The 23,851-nt window shown below is 43.6% G+C and overlaps 1 protein-coding gene across 1 annotated transcript in view; it reads left to right on the top strand.

The window, feature by feature from the left end:
* Positions 1 to 16,811, top strand: part of caskin1 (CASK interacting protein 1) — a 95,463-nt gene extending 78,652 nt beyond the window's left edge. The window contains exons 13-24 of the mRNA XM_073494617.1: positions 723 to 841; positions 3,617 to 3,698; positions 4,256 to 4,365; positions 7,005 to 7,115; positions 9,436 to 9,537; positions 9,670 to 9,808; positions 11,229 to 11,372; positions 11,520 to 12,766; positions 12,897 to 13,202; positions 13,517 to 14,138; positions 14,472 to 14,982; positions 15,999 to 16,811. Coding sequence (XP_073350718.1) covers positions 723 to 841; positions 3,617 to 3,698; positions 4,256 to 4,365; positions 7,005 to 7,115; positions 9,436 to 9,537; positions 9,670 to 9,808; positions 11,229 to 11,372; positions 11,520 to 12,766; positions 12,897 to 13,202; positions 13,517 to 14,138; positions 14,472 to 14,982; positions 15,999 to 16,095 — 3,590 coding nt within the window. The 3' untranslated portion in view covers positions 16,096 to 16,811. The remainder of the gene's footprint in view (positions 1 to 722; positions 842 to 3,616; positions 3,699 to 4,255; positions 4,366 to 7,004; positions 7,116 to 9,435; positions 9,538 to 9,669; positions 9,809 to 11,228; positions 11,373 to 11,519; positions 12,767 to 12,896; positions 13,203 to 13,516; positions 14,139 to 14,471; positions 14,983 to 15,998) is intronic.
* Positions 16,812 to 23,851: the final 7,040 nt, after the last annotated feature.

Below are 23,851 nucleotides of genomic sequence, written 5' to 3'. Positions count from 1 at the left end.
CTGGCACCGCCTTGCAAGTTTCCCCGAGAATAGAATACATCCATCCATGCGTTTCTTTGAGCTACAAATGATGTTGTGTGAAGGCTTTCAGATACTCTTTGACCTGCTCCTGACAGTCCCCCATGTCCTGCTTATCTCTCCATCTAAAGCTTAGCTGACCTCAGTGGCCTTATGTGTAGGACTGCAGCCATCTGCATCGGTCTACAGTCTGTGTGTCTTTCCAACCGGATGTATGGAGATGTTTTCATGTGAGAGAGAACAAGACAAGCTAGGAAAGAGAGAGAGGAAAAGCGAGAGAAAAGATGTGTGCGGTGTGTGTGTGTGTGTGTGTGTGTATAAAAGCGTAAGGTACGTCTTGTTTACTCCACAGTGTCTGTCGCTGAGTCGTCCATCACCCTGTCTGTCTGTCTGTCTGTCTGTCTGTCTGTCCGTCCTGTCTATCCAACCACATGCTGCCCAGTGCATTTCAATGGAGAGTCACACCTGTTATCACGTTGCTTTGGATATCAGCTAAACCACTCAATGTGTGTGTGCCTGTGTGTGTGCGTGCGTGTGTGTTGGCGTGACTGTATGCATCCATCTGTTTGTTGCATGTGTGCATCTGTATGCACAAAATCTACGCATATTGTTTGGGCGGTTGCATGCATGTGCGAATGCATGTGTTTGTGCGTGTGTGTTTGTGCGTGCATGTGTGCGTGTGTGTGTGTGTGTGTGTGTTACAGGTGGAGACCGCAGCAGTGTGGGCAGTTCTGGCAGTGTGACCAGCGTGAGGTCATCAGGCAGCGGTCAGAGCGCCGGCAGTGCAGCACACATTCTCCATGCACAGGCTGAGGGGGTAAAGGTACGACACACACACACACACACACACACACACATACACAGACTCTATAAAAAAGCTAGACAAACGAACATGTGTACACTGCAGCTTTGTTATGTCAGTTAATTTATTAGAAGAGGTGCATATTAATCATATCAAAAGCATCTGCTGTGAAATTGAGAGTTTAGAAGGCTTCATGCTGCTGAAAAAAGATGTCAGTGTTGATTTAACAGGTCGGTAATTTCCTGATAATTTCCCAGGAAGTTTCTTGTTAAGAGCTATGTAATTTGGAGTTCAGTCGGTACTCTATTAAATCATTCATTTCAATTAATTGTTAGTATAACACAGAAAGTCAGCCACAGCAGATCTGCTGAACGTGCAAAAATGTAAAAATGTATACAGTACATGCAAACATACAGTTCAAAATAAATGAAGGATAACATTTCTAGCAAGAAATGAATTTCTGTGGTTGTAGTACATTTCATAGGTACTAAAGTGCAATTTTTAGGTACTTTTGCTTTACTTGAGTATTTACAGTATTTATTTTATACTGTTTTATACTTCTACCCCACCACATATTAAAGGTAAATATTGTACTTTTCCCACACAAGATTCACCTGATAGCTAGCTGTTACTCGTTACTGTAACACTGAAAAAGAAAATACGACAACCTTAAAAATTTTAAAAAAATGTTTTTTTGAAAAAGTTCTCCTGAAGTGAAAATAAATGCTAGAGTGCTTTAATTTATGTCTTGAGCTGTATCTCATCTATATATCAGTATCAGGCCAAATAAAGACAAAACAGGGTTTTTGTAGCTATTCTTAATGGTATTTTATAGTTTGTAGTTTCCTGGAAAATGATAAAAATGTTGATGACTCATCCTGCACACAGAGGCCTTACTAATGAGAGTGTTCCTGGGGGCCGGGCCCCATGGATTACTGCAGAAAAACAAGAATAACTTGATTGAAATACAACTTCATAACGTTGTTTACTGATTTGGGTAAACTACCTGGGTGCTGCTATTGCTCTGCTGTTATATCCCTATTTGCCGACTCAGTCCCAGGTCGCCGGGAGCCAAAACCTGCTTCACTGAGAACTGCCAGTCCGATCAAAGTCGGCAGACCGCTAGCTCCATGTCAGGAGGCGAAATGCACATTCAGTGCTATTGGCCACCGTAAACACCAATCAGTATCCATCCCCAGTCCCTCTTGTGACCTAACTGTTGCTGAATCCTGATTGGTGAACAGAAGTACGCTGCATCATCTCTTTCCAATCAAGTCCTGCTCACTTCAAACTAGTTAGAAGAGCACAGACAAAACACAAAATGTATAGAAATCATTCATGGGAAATATTTGCAACAGTAACTTTAGTTGGGAATGTTGGTGCAGGTGTCCATCACTCTTAGTAAGACGCTAAGTGAGAAAATTGTTTTTCAAGGCCTTTACATACGTAAATAATCTGAATACTTCCACCACTGATAGATAATGAATGAATATGTACTTTAATGCAGCAGTTGTTTCAAGGAAAATTCCCATTACCCTGTAATTAGTACATAATTATATGCAGTAGTCCTCCGAAGGAAACGTCCCAGGAAGGAGGAGAGAACTATGTAATTATTAGCTAAGTCTGGACCTGCTAAATAAAGCATTGCTGATATAAACAAAGCCATTGAATTGCAAAAAGAACAAAATAAATGAGAATGACAGGAGTTAAACTAAAGGAAGTAAAAAACTTGATAAATGAGAAGAGAAACATAGCAAACGCAGATGCTTCCACACAGACCCTCAGGGGGTTTTGGATGTTGGAGTGAATCATCTGCTTCGGCCTTTGCAGTCACCATATCTCATATCGTACAGACATGAAGAATCTCTAACAGGGAGTCTTAAAGCCGTTCTGGAGGCTCTTCACTCATCCCTATGCTTTTACACACTATTTCACACACATACATACCACAAAGACATTGTGCTGTTTGTGTTCAAACAGTCAAACAGTTGAGTCTAAAGCCGTCTCTCAAAGGTTATTCGCTCATAAAACATCCAGCTGCACATTAACAGCACACATCCTGTTATGAAACTGCAAGTGAGACACTTTTTAAACCTGCTAAAACATCCACCCAAGCAAAATTAGACCCAACTGCAGCCCAGACAGGCTGGTGGTAACATCTGTCTTCTAGACGTCTCACTTCGTTCACTTTTCATCAGCACCAGTCAGATTGTTATTGCAGCGCTCGCACCAGAAGCTTAAGACACGAGGTTCAATTGTGATTAATGTAGCACTCGTCAGCATACATCAGATATTATTTTCCAGACAGACTTTTCGACAGAGATCAGTCTTATCTGAGGTGGTGAGGTTTCAGAAATGACATTTTTCGTTTCTTACTGAAAAGGCAATATATTTTTTTTTACCGCAAAGGTGATTCATTGGGAATATACAGTATGACCAGGGAATTGAGTTTGCTGGTCATGCTGCCTGAAGCATTACACAATATATTATGGGACAGCATATATGATCATTTGCAGTAGAATAAACTAGTTTAAGGGCAGTAATTCAATGATAGTTTGCCAGTGTGTGTGTTTAAAACTGGACTGTGTGACAAATATTTAAAAAAGTAAAATTTGTTAGTATTAAAACACATCGAACGCCGAACGTGTTCCCCTATTTACATTCTGGAGAAGAAATTCCAGCTCAACAACTTACAAGTCTTGAGAGTTTGTGTCAAACTAAATGACTGCTGCTTTAATGCAATTACAAATTAAACATGCCTGTTGATGTGGATATATTTGTGTTTGTGCAATCTAGCTTCTAGCCACAGTCTTGTCCCAGTCTGCCAAAGCCAAGGAGCATCTAATGGAGCAGTCCAAGTCTGTGGACCAGCCTGCAGGTAAGACTGAGACAGTGGTCCATCTTCAGCCTGATTACTGTGTCACACTAATTAGTTTAATTACAGTAGGATGTAGATATAAGTCTTTAAGACGTAAATACACTGTGAGGCAGTAACGATACTTGAAACTGTGAGACTGGCGAGAACGAGGGGAAAGTGAATGTTTAAAATAGAGAGAAAAAGACATAAACAAGGGAGAAAGAGAGTCAGGTTAGAAAAACAAGAGTCATAATCCACTGGTGTTTAAAAGAAATGACATATCACGCACACACACTTACACACACACATACACACACAGAACTTGGCTGGTTTAACAGACAGATGGCCAAGGCAGGGGATGTAGGAGGAAGTGTCGAAGGCTGTGATTGGTTAAGAAGGTCTGTTGTATCTTGGAAAGCTGCAATTTGATTGGTTCAAAAACAACGAAGGAGAGACACCAAAAATCAGTTGGTGGAGAGGTCAGCATGGACGACAAGTGGACTCATCTGTTGATCGAGCGGAAGTGTACAGTGATAGGGCGACAGCATGAAACTGGCCAACGGTGTTTCTCCCGGCAGGCTCCGCCAGCTCCTCCCGGACATCGAGCCAATCGGGCTGTCCGCTCCATGAAGCGCCGCCTTATGACGCCACGGCAACCAGGAAGGGGGAGGTGCCAAACGAGGGGAAGGTAGGACAGTCCCAAACTCCCACAGCTTCAGTCCTCTCTCCCTCTTTCATACAAACATACAATCACCACTATCAACATCTAACTGCAGCATGGTGAGAATGTAGCTCGTCAGTCACCTCAACCACAGCCCTCTCACTCTTGTGCACACGCACGCACACAAACACACACAAACTAAATACAGTACATTCATACACACACACACCAAGATGTCCCAGCGGTTTCTCTCGCAACTGGCCTCGTCCGTGCTGCGAGTGTTCGGATGCAGCCATGACACGGTGAGTGTGTGAATGGGAGATCTCTGGCTCGATCTTGTATGAACCTGTGGACGAGGAATCTTGTGTGTGTGTGTGTGTGTGTGTGTGTGTGTGAGAGAGAGAGAGAGAGAGAGAGAGAGAGAGAGAGAATCCTGTCCTCTTATCTGCTACCTGCTATCCATTGTTCTTCACTCCTTTTAGTTGCAGCTTCTCTTCTTCCATTGCAGTATTTTTCTTCTTTTGCAGAGATAATTGTCTCTCAATTGATGGTTGGTAGGTGCGCCTCAGGCAGGCATAACTCTAGTTGAGATATTCATGTGTGTGTGTGTGTTTGTGTGTGTATGTGGCTGGCAGGTGCCCAGCAGCGTGCATGTCGTAGGCGGACTAGCTCGGCACAAGGAGTGTGAAATCTGAGCTTACATCATGTACAGTAAGCTCTTATTTACTGTAGAGAGAGAGAGTGTGTGTGTGTGTGTGTGTGTGTGTGTGTGTTTGTATACATGTGTGGGCTCACTTTTGAAATACATATCTCATTGTATAATAATTTCAAGCTTGATAAACCAATGAGCATATTTAAATAGCAGGTGGTCGTGGTGGTTGCCTACAGTATGTGTGTGCGCTTGCTGTGTGTGCGTGTGTGTGTGTGTGTGTGTGTGCTGTCATGAAAGCCATGTTCTCACAGCCATCTGTTAGCTAGAGTCCTGATTCCTCAGCACCCCTCTTCCTCATATTCCCTCCTCCTAAAGAGGATGAAAGACAAGAGGGAAACCAATCAGCTTTGAGGGGCAGTGTGGAGGAGGAGGGTCTCGGGGAAAGATGGAGAAGAGAAGAAGATGAGACAGGGACAATATGAAAAGACAGGAACAGAGGGTGTGGGAAGAAGACGTGCAGTTGTTTTACAGTTACACTCAGTCCTTTTGTTCTGTCCCTGCTGTTGCTGCTCACATTTAGAGCAGCACACTGCAGCAAATCAACAGCTAATTCAACCAGGGTGTATATCTGTGGCTGCTTACAGCAGAGCAGGAGTGGGTTACACCAGCTGTTAAGTCCTTTCTAAGTTCTTAGTAACTGCTTGCTAGTTTCAAGCTAGTGCTAAGCTGCACCATTAAAACTGTCTCAGTTGGTATAGACTAGTTTTGTGTAATTGACTTGTTTTGACTGTCCAGTCAAAAGCAAACACTGGAAAGTTACTGTAGCAGCACAGGCTACAACATAACCTCAAAAAATAAGGGTTTACAAATACATAACAGACATAGTTTGCATAGTGAACACAGTGGAACATTTTGCAGCTTAAAAGCTAGATATTAACTAGTAGGTGGAGCTAAAAGAGAGTGAATACTGGACTTGCATTTGCCAAATGAACAATAACATCTTGATGTAACTGCTTCATGTAGTGGCAGATGTTTTCAAACGTAAAAGTTGATGATGTCGATGTTGTGTTCACAGCTCTTTCTCTGCGTAGTTAGTTTAGTTAGTCTACTCATTTTTATTCAAATTAATTACATAACTGACATTGTTTGCAGGATAATATTACTATAATATATTGTTTTAGGGAAATATAATTCAAAAACTCACCAGTTGAAATCATCAACAAAAGTGGAAATAGACCCCTTCTAGTGTTTCCCTGTGGTATTACTGTCACAAACACAGCTTTAGAAACATGGCTACCACTAGCTAGATTCTAACACCTGCCATTAAACAACAAACAGGCTTTGACAATATGGCAGCGATGTAATCACATTAAGAGTAATTTGGTAAAAGTTGTAAGAAAATGTTGAATTTATTGCTGGGACTGTTCGGGGAATGTAGGACAGGTACCATATTTTAGCTCATATTTCATCTTTAGCAATCATCACCTCAAACAGTGTGGACCAACATCTTAAGAGTTTTCTTGTGGGAAAGTGTGTGAGAATGTGTGTGTACACTTCTATGATACATGTTTTTTTAAAGTTGCAAAACATTTTGTGGCCTCAATAAAAACAGCAATTTTATTTTGTCTTTTCTTTCCACATGTGAAGTGTCAAATGTAGATTAGCCTGCTGCTGCTAATCTGAATCTCTTGCTGTAGCATTTGAGATACTGTAGGCAGGGCCTTCCTCCTTCCTAACTCTAGCCTGGTTTTCACTACAGGGCCAAGCAGGGCTAACCTGGGCTAATTTATTGACTTTATCAGGAGCCAGCTGGGTTATAATGCCACTGAATCATTATAATCATCAAGGATTAGTCTTTGTGGCATTAGTACACATGTAAAGACAGACATGTTGAACAATTCCTTGCCACAGTATCTAAATTGTGGCCCCTGTTTGGCCCTGCTGAGAAAAGGTGGCTGTTGATGCTGCAGACACGGAGCCAGTGACAGCATGCCCCCTGTCTTCTCTCCCGTAGAGCTCAGAGGCCGTTGTCCAATGGCTGAGCGACTTTCAGCTGCAGGTCTACGCTCCAAACTTCCTGGGCGCTGGGTATGACTTGCCCACCATTAGCCGAATGACCCCGGAGGTAAGGCAACTGATCCCCAACCCCTGAAACCCAGAGAGGTCACAGGCACCTCCAAGGACCACAATGGAAACAAGTCTGCACGACTTTGATTTGTGCTGTCCTTGATGTTTCCAAGATGCATGTATATCATTTCCTTTAAAAAATCTCAAATGAGCACAATCAAACCACCCAACTGAACTGATCTCAGCTGTCCTTTCCCTGCCTCCTGCCAAACCTATCCTGACTGAACCTCTCACCTCTCACCTCTCACCCATGACCTGATATTGACTCACTTGATCTTGATCTACTTGAGCTAAAAACTTAAATGTTGGACATTGTAGTTTGAAATTTTGAAAATCACGCTTTTTCACATCCCTGTCGAAAGCTGGTTAGCTTAGCTTAGTACAAAGAATAGGTTTTTACAGTCTATGTACTGGACTAAGCTAAGCTACGGCTGCTGGCTGTAGGTTCAAATTATTGTACAATCATGTCTCTGTGAAGGTAAACAAATATGTGTATATTCCTTTAAAAATGCTACATTCCAATAACCTTGTGAAAGGTGAAAGATGATATACTGTAAAAAAGAATGTACAGAGGACATGCTGTACATAAAATGTACATCTTACATTATTCACACAAATTGAAAAATAATAAAAAATAAAATAGAAAAAAAACAAAAAACTTTGGACAGGCCCCAGGCACTGTGTGCCACAGGAAGTTAGCATATACACATTAGCTAATGGAGAGAGGGATGTAATACAGCTCTATTTATTCTTTTTTCTAAGAGAAAACAGCGTTTTTAGCTAACACCGGTAGCATGCTAGCTTTGTAACATACAGAGTGCATGAATAACATAGCTTTCTGTACGTCTATTAACAAATATTCCACATAACTGGCGACGCACCTGGCAAGCCACGCTCCTCATTAATGGTCCTCTCTTGTCTAGATAATACTCCATGTGTGTATAAAAAGAGAAAACAAGTCGTTAAGCCAGTTTTAGCCAGTAAATATATTAGTTTCTTCAGTCAAATAGCCAGAATGTAAGTCAGAGTTAATGTTAATGCTCCTTGTGCTGCGTTACTGTGGTAGCAGTGAGTCTTTCTACTGCTTTGTGAGTTTTTAGGAGTCTTAATGACCTTGACATTGACCAGTCTCGGAGGTGAAATGAAAAATATTATTGAGTTGCATTATGGGAAATGTAGGACCCATTGTTTTTATAACTTAAACCATAGTAGGGGCTAAACGTATCTCAGACTCTGCTGCTTTGATTTTGACCTTTCTTTTTTAAATCTGTCTCCTGTGAGTCTCCAAACTTAAGGAAAATGTGATGCTAAATTACTGGAGTGCCCCTTTAAACTAAGTATTCATTGGAGTACATTCTGTACCAGTCAGAATTAAGTCTGATTTACAAACTGGAAATAAAACAGGGACAATTACATTCAAATAATCAAGAATGGAAAAATACATCCACACAACCTCCTGACCCTCCCATCACCTTCAGCACTGCTGCTTTCTGCTCTGGGGACTTAAAAAGATTGTCTCTGTCACGCTCCCCTACATACAAATAATTTATTAAAGTGTACATGAATTATTTGTATACACACGTACACTCCGGTGCTGTGCATGCAGAGCTGAGCTGGGTTTTGTTATCAGAGATGTGTCGTGGAATCCAGGAATCCTCTTCTACTGTATGTTTGTGTCACGTCTGCACATAATCTACGATTTATACAATCAAGTGTGTGCGTGTGTGTGGGTGTGTGCGTTATGATTGTCCATGTATGTTTGTACAAGTGTGTTCTTGTAAGTCCACCACTGAAATACACAGAAACAAAAGTAAACAGACAACGACAGGATGACGCGCTGTGTTCGATCTTTAATCACAGGTCCAAACAAATCTGCACACTATACATTTATATTTCACTTAGTTTGTATATAAATACAAGCTTGTTAATTTGTGACAGAATTAATAAGCATAATGAGTTTGATTGAAATGATATTATGGAGAATCGAGCTGATTCTTTCTTGCAGATGCTTTCTTTTCACTGCAGACATTCGCTTTTGCTTTCTTTGCTTTTTCATGATTTTGAGGCATTTACATCTCTGCTCTATTCTTCTCGACTGGCAGAAGCTTTCATCAGATGTCACGCTGTCACTTGTTTCTTTGTGTTGCAAGTTTTCCTCTGTGTGTGTGTGTGTGTGTGTGTGTGTGTTAGAGAGAGAGAGAGAGAGAGAAACTGCTGGAGTCTTGGGGTGATTTTAACTCACTCCGTGGAGGAAAAGCCTCAACACGCCACCACTGTATCTTACTTGTGTGTGTGTGTGTTTTCTTGTGTGTGTGAAGGATCTGACAGCTATCGGGATAACCAAACCAGGTCACAGAAAGAAGATGACATCAGAGATTAACAAGTTAAGTGTCACCGAGTGGCTGCCTGAGCACAAACCTGTGAGTAAAATTCCACACACACACACATCCACATGATGGTTCAGTGACCAGTTAGACGCTACGCCTGTTTTCAAAGGCGAGCTACCAGCGTCAGTGTCGGCTAGCCTGGTGATGTTTCTGGTGTTCCTATAGGCCAATCTAGGAGAGTGGCTGTCTGCTATTGGTCTAAGCCAGTACCACCAGGTGTTAGTGCAGAACGGTTACGAGAATATCGAATTCATCACCGACATCACCTGGGAGGACCTGCAGGAAATAGGCATCATCAAACTGGGTAAGACATGCAGATATACTTTCTAAACATCAATACATTTATTTACATCAGAACATAAATCACTGGAGTCTGCATGTGTCGATGTCTGCCTTTAAGATTCAGCCCGACGGACAGAGATTTATTCTAGCTTAGTGAGCTACACTTTGGGTTAGACTATGTCATCTGTGGCCAGCATTTATATGTGCTGTTTTTAATGAGACAGCTACCCTGTAAGACATTAACAGATGAATGTGTTAAAAAATCATAGTGTAGTGTAGACATGTTGCACATGTAGCCCTGAAACTGACCAAATGTAGTCAAAGGTGATCAGACAAGCAAAAAAAAATTAACTTAAGTTTGATTAATTAAGGTTTACACTTAATTTTCCTTCAACATTCAGTTGACAAAATAAATTTAAACTTTTTGTTCTTTTATTTACCTGCTCATTTTAATTGTAAGCTCTTTTTTAAAATACCAATAAATTATCTATTGTTTATTTTCTTCATGCAAAATTTCCATCATGGTCCTTAATAATTCAGATTAGAGAAACACACTTAAAGAACCCTGTATTGTAACTTTGTTGGCTGGAACAGCAGTAAGCAGTACAGTATAAGGATGATTAACATTAATCGCGCTGCATGGTGTAGTTTTATGAGGAAAGTTAGCTTAAGCTAGGTCACCAGCTGTAAAAGCCAGTGCTCAGCGTGTTTACAAGTTTACAAGGGTTTTCAGCTAAGCTAGCTAGCCACAAAGTCCTCTGGATTGCTGGTCTTAAAAGGGGTAATATTACGGTTGGAAAATAGGGGATGAATAAATAATTAAAAGACAAAAGTTGAAAATTACTGTTATTTTCACACTGAACTTGAATTATTTAAAGGTCCAGTGTGTAGGATTAAGGGGCATCTACGCTGCAGATTGCAACCAAACTAAAAGCCCTCGTCTCCCCCTCCCCTATGATGGCTGCTAAAAACGCAAAAGGCCCCCTCTATAGCCAGTGTCTGGTTTGTCTGTTCTGGGCTACTGTAGAAACATGGCGGACTCCGCCGAAGGGGATCGCTCTCTCTGTAGATATAAAAGGCTCATTCTAAGGTAACAAAAGCAACAATCCTTAGTTTCAGGTGATTATACACTAATAAAAACATAATTATGAATATTCAAATTCTGCCCTTAAATCCTAAACACTGGACCTTTAATTAACAACAGTATTTATTGATGTGATCAATTATATTTTTGACTTGTCTGATAACCTTTCACCGTAATTTGTTTCAGGGCTTCATAGTGACACTATGTTCAAATGTTAAGTTGAGGAGAAATCACATATGTAATGATAATTACAAAATGATAAATACATGTAATATGATTTTCTATTTATAAAAATAATAGTTATTAGATTGTTACTGATTGAACAAAAAAAGATAATTCCAATCTTTCAACCTCTCAGGCCACCAGAAGAAGCTGATGCTGGCGGTGAAGCGACTGGCTGAAATGCAGCGCAGTTCAGAGGGGCGGGGCTCCCTCAGAAAGAAGCCCCCGCCAATCACACAGCAGCAGGAAGTCATGTCAATGGAGAGCCCACCTCCAGACGGTAAGCCAACACATAAATGATAAACTTTTAATGAGGTTCAACTTAAATCTGAAGTATCTAATGAGATCTCACAGTACAGCCACGACCTCCTGGCCTGTTAAGATTAATATTCATACTCATTTTACGGCTTTCTTTCTCTTTCTGCAGAGGTCATGTCTCCAAAGATGAGCACCTTCCAGGACAGCGAGTTGAGCACAGAGCTGCAGAGCGCCATGACCCAGCCAGTGCAGGAGGTCAGCAAAGCTCAGCGAACACGCACCCTTAGCAAAGACCATGATGAGGTGATGACAGGAGGAGGAGGAGGAGGAGGAGGAGGAGGCGGAGGAGGAGGTGGGCCACCGAAGAAGGAGGCGCGGACTATGAGGCAGCAGAGCAGCCAGGGAAGCTCCCACAGAGGGAGTGTCTCCTCTCAAGGCAAACACCGTCACTCCCACTCCCATTCCCAGCCTGCGCCTCCCTACACACCCCCTCACACTCCCACCAAGACTAGAACCTCATCTTCCTCCTCCACCTCCTCCGCCCAGAGCACAGCGTCCCCGCAGGCCAAACACAAGCCGTCCCCCCAGTTCATCCAGGGGGATAGGCCTCAGTCGCCGCGCTCCCACCCTCCTCAGTCTCCAACCCACCGTGGAGGTCCGTGTACCCAGCCTCCGCCCCAGCAACAACAGCAGCCTCAAGTCCAGCCGCAGAACCAGGCGCACCCTCAGCACCCTCAGCACCCTCAGCACCCCCCACAGACGCAGGTCATGGAGGTCCGGGAGAGCCAACAAGCGCAGGTCCCACTCCTCTGCCTCCCACCAGAGGCCGAGCTGGCTGAAGAAGAGGGAGGGGAGCCCTCGGCGCTCCAGAAGAAACGTGCCCACAGCCTCAACAGATATGCCGTCTCAGATAGTGAGTGTGACGAGAGGGCTGGTGGAGGTGGAGGTGGAGGGGGCGGAGGTGGAGATGGAGAAGCAGAGGTAGTGGTAGGTCAGGGCCCTGCCGTCATCAGAGGAGAAGGTATTAAATACGCCACGGTGACCCACCGCGTCAGCCGCAGCCACTCAGTCCGCAACCAGGAAAAGACTGTCAACCGCAACCAGACCTTAGCTCTGCGTCAGAAGAAAAAAGGCCCGCCCCCTCCGCCACCAAAACGCTCTAGCTCTGCCATCTCCAGCTCCAACTCCAACCTGACAGATACCAATGCACAGCAGCCCACGCTCACCACCACAGGGGGAATGCTGGACGTGCCTTACCACCAACAGCGGCGGGCCAGTGACCTGGGGGTGTCCGTGGAGACAGCTGCTGTGGAGACGACCAGTGTGGGTAGTGTGAGGAGCATCGCCGCCATGTTGGAGATGTCTTCTATAGGGGGCGGAGTCAAGGGCATGGCGCTGCAGAAGAATTTCTTGCAGGTATCGTAGAATACACTTTATATTCTGTATAAATACACATATCTACCTCTCTAAAATGTAAATACAGTTATTTATTGTAGTTAATGAGCTAAAATGTGATCAACCATTTGTATGGTTCTGTGTTTACCAGGTGGGGAAAACCCGTGACGCCATTGGTCTGGATGGTGAAGTGGTAAACCGGCGGCGGACCATTAGCGGCCCTGTCAGCGAGCTGGTGGCAGCTGCTAGGCGCGAACAGCCGAATCCTTCTGCCTTCCCTCCCAACTCCACCCAACCTGAACCTTCCCCACCCCCTGTAAATTACTCCCCACCCAACCCTCCATCCTCCCCCCACCCCAGCTCGGGAGGCAGTGGCAGTTCATCGGAGAACCTACCGTTTGCAGAGGAGGGAAGCCTGACCATCCGCCGCCAGGGTCGAGGAGAAGGAGAAGGACAGGTAGCTATCTATATATGTTTGTCTATCAATCAAATCTATCTATCTATCTATCTATCTATCTATCTATCTATCTATCTATCTATCTATCTATCTATCTAACTATCTATCTATCTATCTATCTATCTATCTATCTATCTATCTACATTTTGTATCTATGTAATGTAATGTGCTAAAGTTAAATGTGCTTTAATGTATTACAAATCCATAGTCAGCTCTGTGTTCTCTAAGCTTTATCTCTGTAATCCATTTATCAATGTGTTTGACTGTTTGTGCAAAAATAACCCCTTGTCATGAATGTATGAATTTTCCGTTAGTGTGTATTTTGTGTATGTCTGCAGGGTGACGGCGAGGGTCCTCAGGGAGACGCCAGCTACCCACAGGAGGACGTGTCCAGGGTTGAAACCACAGGGACCTTGAAGCGACGGCCCCGCAGCTCCAAGCCCCACCCCAACGGCTCTGACTTCACCCTCCAGGAGTCGTCCACCGTCAAACGACGGCCCAAGAGCCGTGACAAGGAGCCCGAGGGCTACGCAGACATGGCCGCAGCTAACGGAGAGCCTGTGGGGGCTGGCCAGCCAAACACCACGCAGCCGAACACCACGCAGCCAGTACCCTACCAGAATGGCACGGCCACCGTGAAGCGCCGCCCGCTGTCTGATGCTGGAGTGACAGAGCAGCCGCAACCTCAACCTCAACCCCAACCCCAATATCAACCTCAACCTCAACCACAACCGCAAGTGACTGCTGCTCCTCGCAGGGACAGTTTGGACCAAGGTGCTCCAGTGAGCAATGAAGGAGGTCCGGTGAGAAAACCAAAGCCTCCCGTCTCCCCAAAACCTGCCGTGGCACAGATAAAGAGGGGCCCACAGACCCCCCCACACCCTGCCTCCAACAAGAGAGTCCCCCTGCCTGGCCCTGGGACACCTGGAAGCCCAGGTACTTACATTGTAAAACTGTGTGTTTGTGTCAGTTGGGGATGGGGGTCATAAGTTGACATTTGCAGGTGCTTTATAGTAAAGTCAGCATCTTGTTTATGGCTGTTGGAAATGGCCACACTGCAAGATGGGGCGAAAAGCCTGCTGTCATAGAGAGGTGGGGACACAGCATGATGAAATACGCCTCGCAATATCAACGTCAGAAAGGTTTTGGCGAGGGGGCGAGTTTCAGACGCTGATTGACAAACACTTTGGTTGAAGCATACTGACACCAGCGTAACATCTTTGCCTGTCAATGATCCTTGCCTTTTTTTCTCTCTCTTCATTTCTGTAGTGGAAGGAAAGAAGATCCCTCCACCTGTCTCGCCCAAACCGGTGCCCCCGCCCACGGCGCCCAAACCGGCCAAACTCATCCACTCCATGACCAGCCCTTCCTCCACGACCCTGGCCTCTGCTCCTGCCCCGGTCAAGCAACACTCCATGGTGTCCCGACAGACCAGCTCACCCCCCAACTTCCCCCCTTCCAACATCCCGAGCCCGCCAAACGCCAAGCCAGTGAGCCCGTCTTCCCAGAGCCCCCACACCCCGCAGACCCCCACAACACCACAGACGCCCCAGACTCCCGCCACTCCCAGCCCGACCCCGCCACCTGTCAAGCCCCCTCGCTCTTCCATTGGTGGCGTGTCGGTGGATAGCGGGACGACGGGAGGCGGGGTCACAACGCCGGCCCCTACGACGACAGACTTCGGTGTGGATTCTTTGGTGCATCAGAAACTGGAGGAGACGAGTGCGTCGCTGGCCGCCGCTCTGCAGGCCGTGGAGGATAAGATACTGCGGCAGGAGGAGTAAGGAGCACACACACACACATACACACACACATACAAACACAGTTTACAAATACTCCCATGTACGGAAGCCAAGAACAGTTCTGCTTGAAAATGTTTACTTAAATGCGTAATGTAATTAGTGTAATTAGTTCGTAAAGGAGGGCGGTCACATGCACTAACATGCACGTGTGACCAGACCGGCTACCACAACAAAAAACAGAGACGCTCAGTAATAAAAATAAGAACAACACACACATAGGAAGTGCTGAATGTAATATATTGGACTTTTGGACAGCATTAAAATTTAAATTTGCAACCATTTTCAGCTTCCATATCCATGTTCACACACACACTCAAACATACACCAAGGCTTCTACTTTCGTGGCTGGCAAATGGTGGTAGCGGCCAATAACGCTGCAGCAGCGTGTCAGGCTGGCTGTGCCACGGATCACTCGGCTGGGTGTGATGAGCCCGACATGGTTGTGTTATGAATAGTCCCGTTACTCTGTCGGGCTTTGACAGACTCTTGGCAGACATCTCTTCTGTGTCATCTGGAGATGATGCACACACACACAGTCTGTATATTATCATCCTGAGAAAAACATGAAACATCCACAGCCGAGCTTTGAAGTAAATGCTCATGTCAGCCTACGTGCTTACAGTGACATACTGATTTTTAGCGTGTAATGTTTGCCATGTTCACCGTCTCAGCTCAGTGTGTTGGCATGCTAACATTTGCTAAGTAACACTGAAGTCCAACTACAGCTGAGGCTGATAGGAATGTCATATTTATACCTCAAAGTTTGACCTAATGATGGCACTATGATACGTCAGAGAATAACCAAAGCTGAGCCGTTTTCATCTAGCGCCATCATCAGGTCAAAATTTGTAGCCTAGTGGTAAAAATACCCCAATTTTAACAGTATCAGTAACATTTCACAGCTGGTCTTTGTGGGAATGAAACATCAGCTGAAAACTAAAAGGCCATTGTGTGTGTGTGTGTGTGTGTGTGTGTGTGTGTGTGCGTGTTTTAGCTCTGTGGCTGAGCAGAAGACCACAGTTAGCATCCTCGACGACATCGGCAGCATGTTCGATGACCTGGCTGACCAGCTGGACGCCATGTTGGAGTAACCATAGAAACCAGTCAGCCCGTCTCCACAGCAACGCTGCATCAGGAGTGACTCAGATGGCACAATGGGCAATACGCCTCTCTCTTTCTCTCTCTCTCTCCTTCTCTTCATCCCTACTCTCTCTGTCGTGCTCATCTTCTTCTCACTCTTCCCGTCGTCCATCCGCCGCCGCTCTGGAAAAACCTCTTCCCTCCTCCTCCTCCTCTTCCTCTCATCTCCTGCCGCTGACGATGGAGCAGCGCCACAGGCCTGGACGGACATGTGGCAGAGAGAGAACAAGACTGAAGAGTGGATAAAGAGAGAGAGAGACTTAAAGAGGGAGAGGGACCAAAAAGCGACTGAAGTGGAGAGAAAATTTAAAAAAGATAAACACAGGAGATGTGGAGATGGAGGAATGCTACAAAATGGAGGAGACTGCAATCAAAACGTGGGTCTTTTCAGAACTCCACATGGACACTTGAAGCTGTCACGGCGAACAAATAAACTAAACTAATACTGATTGAAAAACCAACTGTGTAATGAATCATAGTATGGTATGTGTACATTCTAAGCATGGAGAGTTTATATCTACTGAAAAAGTCCTGCATTAGCACAGTAATATATAATATACCGATAAATATGAATCTCTAGCTCTTTGGTTTGATGTCTTGGTTCTGTGTGGAATGGTGACCTCTGGTGTTGTGACGATGTAAATGACTCGGTGGAAAGATTTTTATCCGTGACCAAAACGAGACTATTTAGCTCCTGAGGTGCGTGTGCGTGCGTGCGTGTGAGATAAGGACAGCGTGACAGGTGTGTGTACGTGAGCTCGCGGATTGTCGGAAGTTAAGGATCAAAAATTCAGTTTCCTGCCCTGGCTGCATCCAAACACTCTGCTGCATCCTCATAATCACCCTCAACACACACACACACACACACACACACTTGGGAGAAGCACAATGACCCACGCAGCCAGCTTGCACACACACACGGGAGCCCGCACAAGATAAATTCAGATGAGAGACGGGGAGGGAGGAGGGAGAACGGCAGTGAGGCTACAGCACGTTGTCTGAAAGCAGGTGGTAGGTCTGTAGGGATAAAGTTTGGGAAAGTTTTTGGAAAAGGTTTCCAGGATGTCGTTAAAGAGGTGCAGTGGAATGCAGAGGTAATAGAGTTGTTTAATTTTTCATGATACCTGCTGTTATTTCAGAGGGAAACAAGAGTGTAGCAACAGACTTCAGGTTTCCCACACTCACTCACAAAATGACAGGATTAAAATCATCAGTTTCTTCACAATGAGTTAATCTTCAAACACATTTTAAGTAGGGGTGCATTGATCCAATATTAACAGATTAGCTTTCCAATATTTGTACATCTTTGACCCAAAATGTTACGATCCCCTCCGGACACATTTTAAATCCGCTGGTTTGAGTAGTGGTTGTGTCTGATATGGTTTTTAAACAAAAAAAAGTTGATTTACTTACTTAAAAATTCAGTCTATTTTTTCTGCTTCGTGGAAAAATCCATAATCTATGAATATGCTAATATTTTTATCCTTGAGATGTCTCCCACTGGACACATTTTTGACTGGAGGGTGGCTTTAAAATATATGTACTAAACTGTGTTGCGCTCATGGGAATTATTTTTATGTTAAGACAGCATGAGGATCGCTGTGGTGCTAAAACCCCAGCCAGTCAGTCAGCAGCCTACCTTCAGTCAGTGAATGTTTTAGTGGGAACATCACTGGAAGTTTATAATAAATTCGAAGAGATAACGCTATTTAATGTGGATTGGTCACTTCAGTCATTACCTGATCAGGTTAATAAGGTCCGTATCAGCCTCCATTCTGGTGCGTCCCCTCCTTTTAAGATCCTTTATCAACGTCTGAATCCCTGAGTGGGATCCCTGAATGTTTTTCACCATCAGGACTGAAACTCTTCCCGACACCTCAGTGGACAGCCGTCCTCTTTCCCGCTCTATCTATCTCGTCCTACACTCTTCCAACCACCCACCCCGTGTTGCCATGACAATCTACATCATCACCCTCACCATCCTCATCGGTATCACCTTGGCTACTGCACAGTGTGTTGCCATGACGGCGCATTCGTGGATTAAAAAGAAAAAAAAAAGAAAAAAAAAAGATGGAGCGAGCAGCGGCAGAAATCTGTGAAGCTGGACGGTTTGTTTAAAGGGGCACTCCCGTGATTTAGTATTGCACTTCCATAAAGCTGGATCCTACACATCCCATAATGCAGTAGTGTCTTTCATTAGACCCGTTCTGCCTCCTGGTAAACACCCATGTCTTTCAAAGTCCATGACCTCAGTTTGTAACAAAGGCTTTCAGTTATAAATGTATGCTCTCCTCGCTGAAGTAACCCTTGTGACATCATTCGGGTTATTCTTTTTTTTTAATTTGATAAAACTCCTCCAGGGCCACAAAGGTCATTTTAAAAGAGTTTTCACAAGCAGAGCTGTACTAACCAAGACTAATGAACTGATAAAATCATTGGCGTGCCCTTTTAAGTTCCTCAAACCAACCAGAAACCACATCCAGTGAGGTGCAACACATCGATGTTCCACCTCGGTCCATTCAGAAAATCTCGGTTTCACAGCCCCACAGCAGCCACACTCCTTATATAAATGACTAAGAATTAAGAGAATAGTTGTGGTATTTAAATTATGATCACATAGAGATTATATATATGGATATTTGCAAAAATAAAAAAAAGAAGTGTATTTATGATGTGTGTGTCCTGATCCTGAAGACTATTTTTCAAAGTAAACAGATCTAATCTGAGTGTTGAATCAGTTTGCTTCTCCATGCTTAAGTGGTCTGAGCTGATGAATCATTGTAGGATACCATGTTGGGATATTTCCAGGAAGCGTTTCTGTTTTTTAATTTCCTTTGTGTACATGTGTCCAGATGTGGCGATGTGTATAATAATACAAGCAATTCTTGTTGTTCTGTTTTTATTGTTTTTGTATTATTTTAAATGCAATGTTTTTTTCTTTGAAACATGTGCCTTGCTTTGTGATTTTGGTCTGACTACAATACAGTAGATGGGTATGTACTATATATGGGGATCTCTCTCTTGTCCTGTTTTGCTTTGTTATTTAATATGCCACCATGAAAAAGTATGCTGCCCCCCCACAAACACCAGTGAGATGCGACACTCGAAACATAAGCTCATTAGACCCAAACCAAACGCAGGTAACCACATGTGACATCTCGCTGTTTTGTTATCCACAACCAGTGGTTGATATTAACCCATGGTATTAAAGGTGCAGTGTGTAGGATTTTGTGGGATCCAATCATGTTTTCATTAGTGTACAATCACCTGAAACTGTTTTTGTTACCTTAGAATGAGCCTTTTATATCTACAGAGGGAGCGGGCCCTCTTCCACAGGGTCCGCCATGTTGCACCACTGTGTTTCTACAGTAGCCCAAAAGGGACAACCCAAACACTCACTCCAGAGAGGGCCTTTTGCATTTTTAGCAGCCACTGTAGTTTCTCTGTGATGATTCGTGAGACGAGATGTGTTCAGTTGCCAGGAGCACTAAATCCTACGCACTGGCCCTTTAACTTGTAACTTAAAAATGAGGAGTCTTCTCCATCCGGCTCAACAATTACAAACAAACTTATTCTCATGAGACAGCTACATTTCACACGAAGCATTCACATGCTTGCAGGAATGATCAACATCAGGGTCTCCCAGGTTAGCTGCTGCCTTCATGTGCTACTTTGTCAGAACATTGAAGTGGTAACTGTGCGACATTTTGGGAATTACACTGATTCGCTTTCTGACTGAGAATCATATGAGAAGACTGATGTTACTCTTATGTCTATACAGTAAATATGACGCAAACAGCCAGTTAGCTTAGCCTAGCATAAAGACTGGAAACAATATGAATGCAAGCTAGCGAACAAATTTCGTTATATCTTGTTTAATTTGTACAAAAAACCCAAGTGTAAAATTGACACCATTTTTTATTTTATTTTATAAAAACTGTTTTATGTTTACAGTCGTTGAGCTAAGCTTGGCTAACTCGTCGCTAGCAGTAGCTTTTATATATAGCTCTCATACGAGTGTGGTATCGATCTTCTCATCTAGTTTTCCCTGAGAAAGCAGAAAAGCAGATTTCTCAAAATGTTGAGCGACTACTTTTAAATGAGGATGTACTAAAAACAAGCTTTTAATTGGTAAAACACCAACTATTACTGTTGGTCCAGCTGTTGCCAGATGTGTGATAAATGTAGGTCTATTTTTTAATTTTCTGCCACCTGGTGTGTCGCTCAAATGTCACCGTTGTGTTCAACCAACTCCATGTGAATTTCCAAACAGAAGTTGAGTTTCTTGTAGCACATGAATGCATGGTAACCGCAACTTACCCCACTGTTGAGGTCAAAGGTCAACTCTTATTCTCTCACTTGCTTCAGCAACACAGACACGCCCCGATCTCCCCCCCTCACGGCTGCAGCTTACGGCTACAAGTTGTTGCTATCCAAACTCAGCCCTGTCATGTTAAAGCAACACTCTGCCTTCTCTCCTCCTTCCTCTGGTCTCATTTTGGTCATCTGTCATGCCGTAGGCGTTACTTTGAAGTGTGTTTGGGCGTGTGGGGATTGGGGTCCGGCTACAAAGGTGAAATACTGCAGATGGTGGAAAAAAAAAAAACACAGATGGTCAAATATGTTGTGGAGCAAAAGTACTGTTTTTTTTTTTTCTTAAAAGAAAAAGCCAAGCTGTTTTGATTTGATTTTCCGCCTGTGCTTCTCTGAACGGATGCCGGACTGGTGTCTCCTCTGCTCTGCAGTGACTGTATGTGAATGCTTGAGAGAGGCCGCGCGTGTGTTATGTGTTGCTCTGCTACTGACTGTATGAAACCTGTGTGTGAGTGTGTGAGCGTGTGTGTGTGAGCGTGTGTGTGTGTGTGTGTGCGTTGTAGTGAGTGGACAGTGGTGTGCTTGCAGTGACTGCATCTTATGGCCATCTGCTCTGAATAAATAAATGTTCTATACAAACAGCCTCTCTCTGTGTTGTGACGTGAACTTTGCATGTTCAAGGTCCTCCTCCAGGGGGCAGCACATGACTGAAATACAGCAGTCAGCTGTCAGTGGATGACACCTTTTAAAGCTCCCTTACTCTCACACAGGTGTTTTCATTTTATTTGGCTATTCAGAGCTCATGACATATACACAATATGCTTGATTAAAAGAAAGGTTGACATATTGGGTGATTCACTATTTGATTTTCTGCCCAGGAGTCAGATGGGAAGATTGACACCACTCTAATCAATGGTTTTTCCAGTAAATAAGAAGCTACAGCTAGCAGCTGGTTAGCTTAGCCAAATGGGACAAATCTGTCTACCAGCAGCTGTTAAGATCACTTATAAACATGTAATATCTTGTTTATTAAATACGTACAAAGACATGACTTATGAATGTTTGATCATGTAATAACAGGTGGCTGTATATGGGCGGAGGTCATATACCTTGTCTATGTTCAAGGACAGTCTGGTGTTAGATGTGAATGATAAAGACCATTATACTGCCCTACAAAGGCAAACTGCAAGTTTTTTTGACTGTCCGGCCAGATATGTTTGAATAGAACAGAGGTTTTGTGCTCATTAAATGTATATTCTTTAAGTCATTTTTCAACGGCTTCAATATCATAACCAATTATTTGAGCCATGATCCTAAAAATGCATTGTAGTTTCAAATCTAGGTCAATAAATGTTAAAACTGTTGCGATGCTAGATAATATACATATAAGGTAAGAGTCCCCAGGGGAGAACACAAACATAACCTTTTTTGGATTATCCTGAGAAGGGCTAGAATACAAGATTTACAGACACAGACGCTTTTTACAGCTCTAACATACCACAGTAACTGCAGCCAGAGCACCGAAGAATCAAGGCAGAGTGCTGGAACTACGCTTAGAATAACCGCCTTGGTTTTTGGTTGGATTTTGTAGTTAATTTGACATTATTTTTTCTCTGAGACAGAGCAAGACTAAACTCAGACAATTAGTCACAAGGAATAACAGACATTTAAAAGTTCAGTTTGTGTCAGTGAGTTTTGACCACAGTTGTAGTGACTGTGCTTTGGCTTTGTGAGGCAGAATATGCACTTGAAAGTCCTGAAAAGCTGGTCGGGCCGGTGGGCCGAGTGTGTCATTGTTGAAATAAACCAGATCAACAGTTCTCAAAGTGTACAACAGTTTTATTGATCAATGATCAAACTCAGGCTTAAATGATTACAAGTATACAAGAAATCACTGAAACTGTGACCAGTGAAGACACTTCCTCTCGTCCCCACTACCTTTTCTCACCAAGGCTGAAGTAAGGAGCGGCCAAGTCTGCTTTGAAATGAAGGCAACATACTTCTGAACATCTGTGAAAACTTAACTTAGCCCATGTGACTAAACTTGGATGTAGATGATGTCATGAAATTAAAACTACCCTCCCAGGCATATTTAGTCATTTTTCAACCCAATATGGGTCCTGAAACATCATTTAGGAAAGCAGGACTTTACTTTAGCTCAATGGCACTTTCTCTGCTTTGGCCTCTGGGAGTTTTAAGGTTAATTACACACAATCGACTGCTTGCCTTCACTACAAGTCTGTGGAGTGTTACAGTCATAGAACAACAATCAGTATTAAGTTATGTTTATTCTAACCAGCTGAGGTTAGAGATCGGAGAGGAGGGGGAGACAGGAAGAGGGAAGAAAAAGACACATCATTACAGTCTGTCCTCACTTTTCATCCACACATATGGCACTCATTGAAACACACTCACATAGACACAATAACAAAGACATACATGCACGCGGACCGTCTTCCTCTCTCCCTGTCCCTCTGTTATTTAGGCCAGTGTGAGTCATTCTCATGGGCACGTGTCCAGGCTCGGCACTATCTCTTATTTTACACAACTGTACAACCGTGGAGTGGCTCTCAATACAGCTCTATCATGGCACTAATAAAAAAACTCAGGAAATCTATAGATCTGTTATTCTCTTTAAAGTCTTTACTTATTAAAAGGTGGTTTATAAAGGCTGGTTTCACAGAGCTCGGCTGGGTGACACCACAATGAACGAGCAGGGAGGAAATGTGTTATTACACCTGCGTCCGTCCGTGCTGACGTGCACACTTTTTCCATCTAGAACTGAAATGCAGCGTTAAGAGACAAACCCTCTTCCTCTGGACATCCTCTGCTAAGGAAGAGGAAAAGACTTCAGTTAATTTTTAATGCTACTCAACCAATGTTATGATCAATGCACTTGCTGGGTGAGAGTGCAGGGACACTTCATTCAGATGTGCAATGAAATCTCATTCATGTTAGATGATGTAACGCACACCAATGTGTTTTTCACATGCAGCCTTGGTACAGTTTTTTGGCCAATGTGAGAGTCTGATTGACAGCTTTCACATAAGTACTTTTACCTCCAAAATGTACTCAGATGAAGTACTTCACTACACCGTTTTAGTGCAAATTTGTTGTTCTGTCACATTTAACTGCTGCTCACTGTTTAACGCATGTTCCTCTGACCACAAACTCTCAGTCCTGCTGTGTGTGTAGCTGCCAGCTCTATCAGCTCTGTTAGCTGTTTGCTGCGTTAGCCAAGAACACCTCAGTTCTCTGCTGCCCACCGGCTGCTAACAGCTATTAGCTCCCCTTCTTCTTATTTCAGTAAGGATTTGTTGTTCTCAATGTAGCATTATCAGGGAATAAATAGGAATGGTTTCCCCGTTGATAATCAATTTACTGCATCATTTC

This window comes from Pagrus major, chromosome 23 (assembly GCF_040436345.1).
Source record: "Pagrus major chromosome 23, Pma_NU_1.0".
Lineage (NCBI taxonomy): Eukaryota > Metazoa > Chordata > Actinopteri > Spariformes > Sparidae > Pagrus > Pagrus major.
This window is presented reverse-complemented; position numbering and strand designations above follow the sequence as displayed.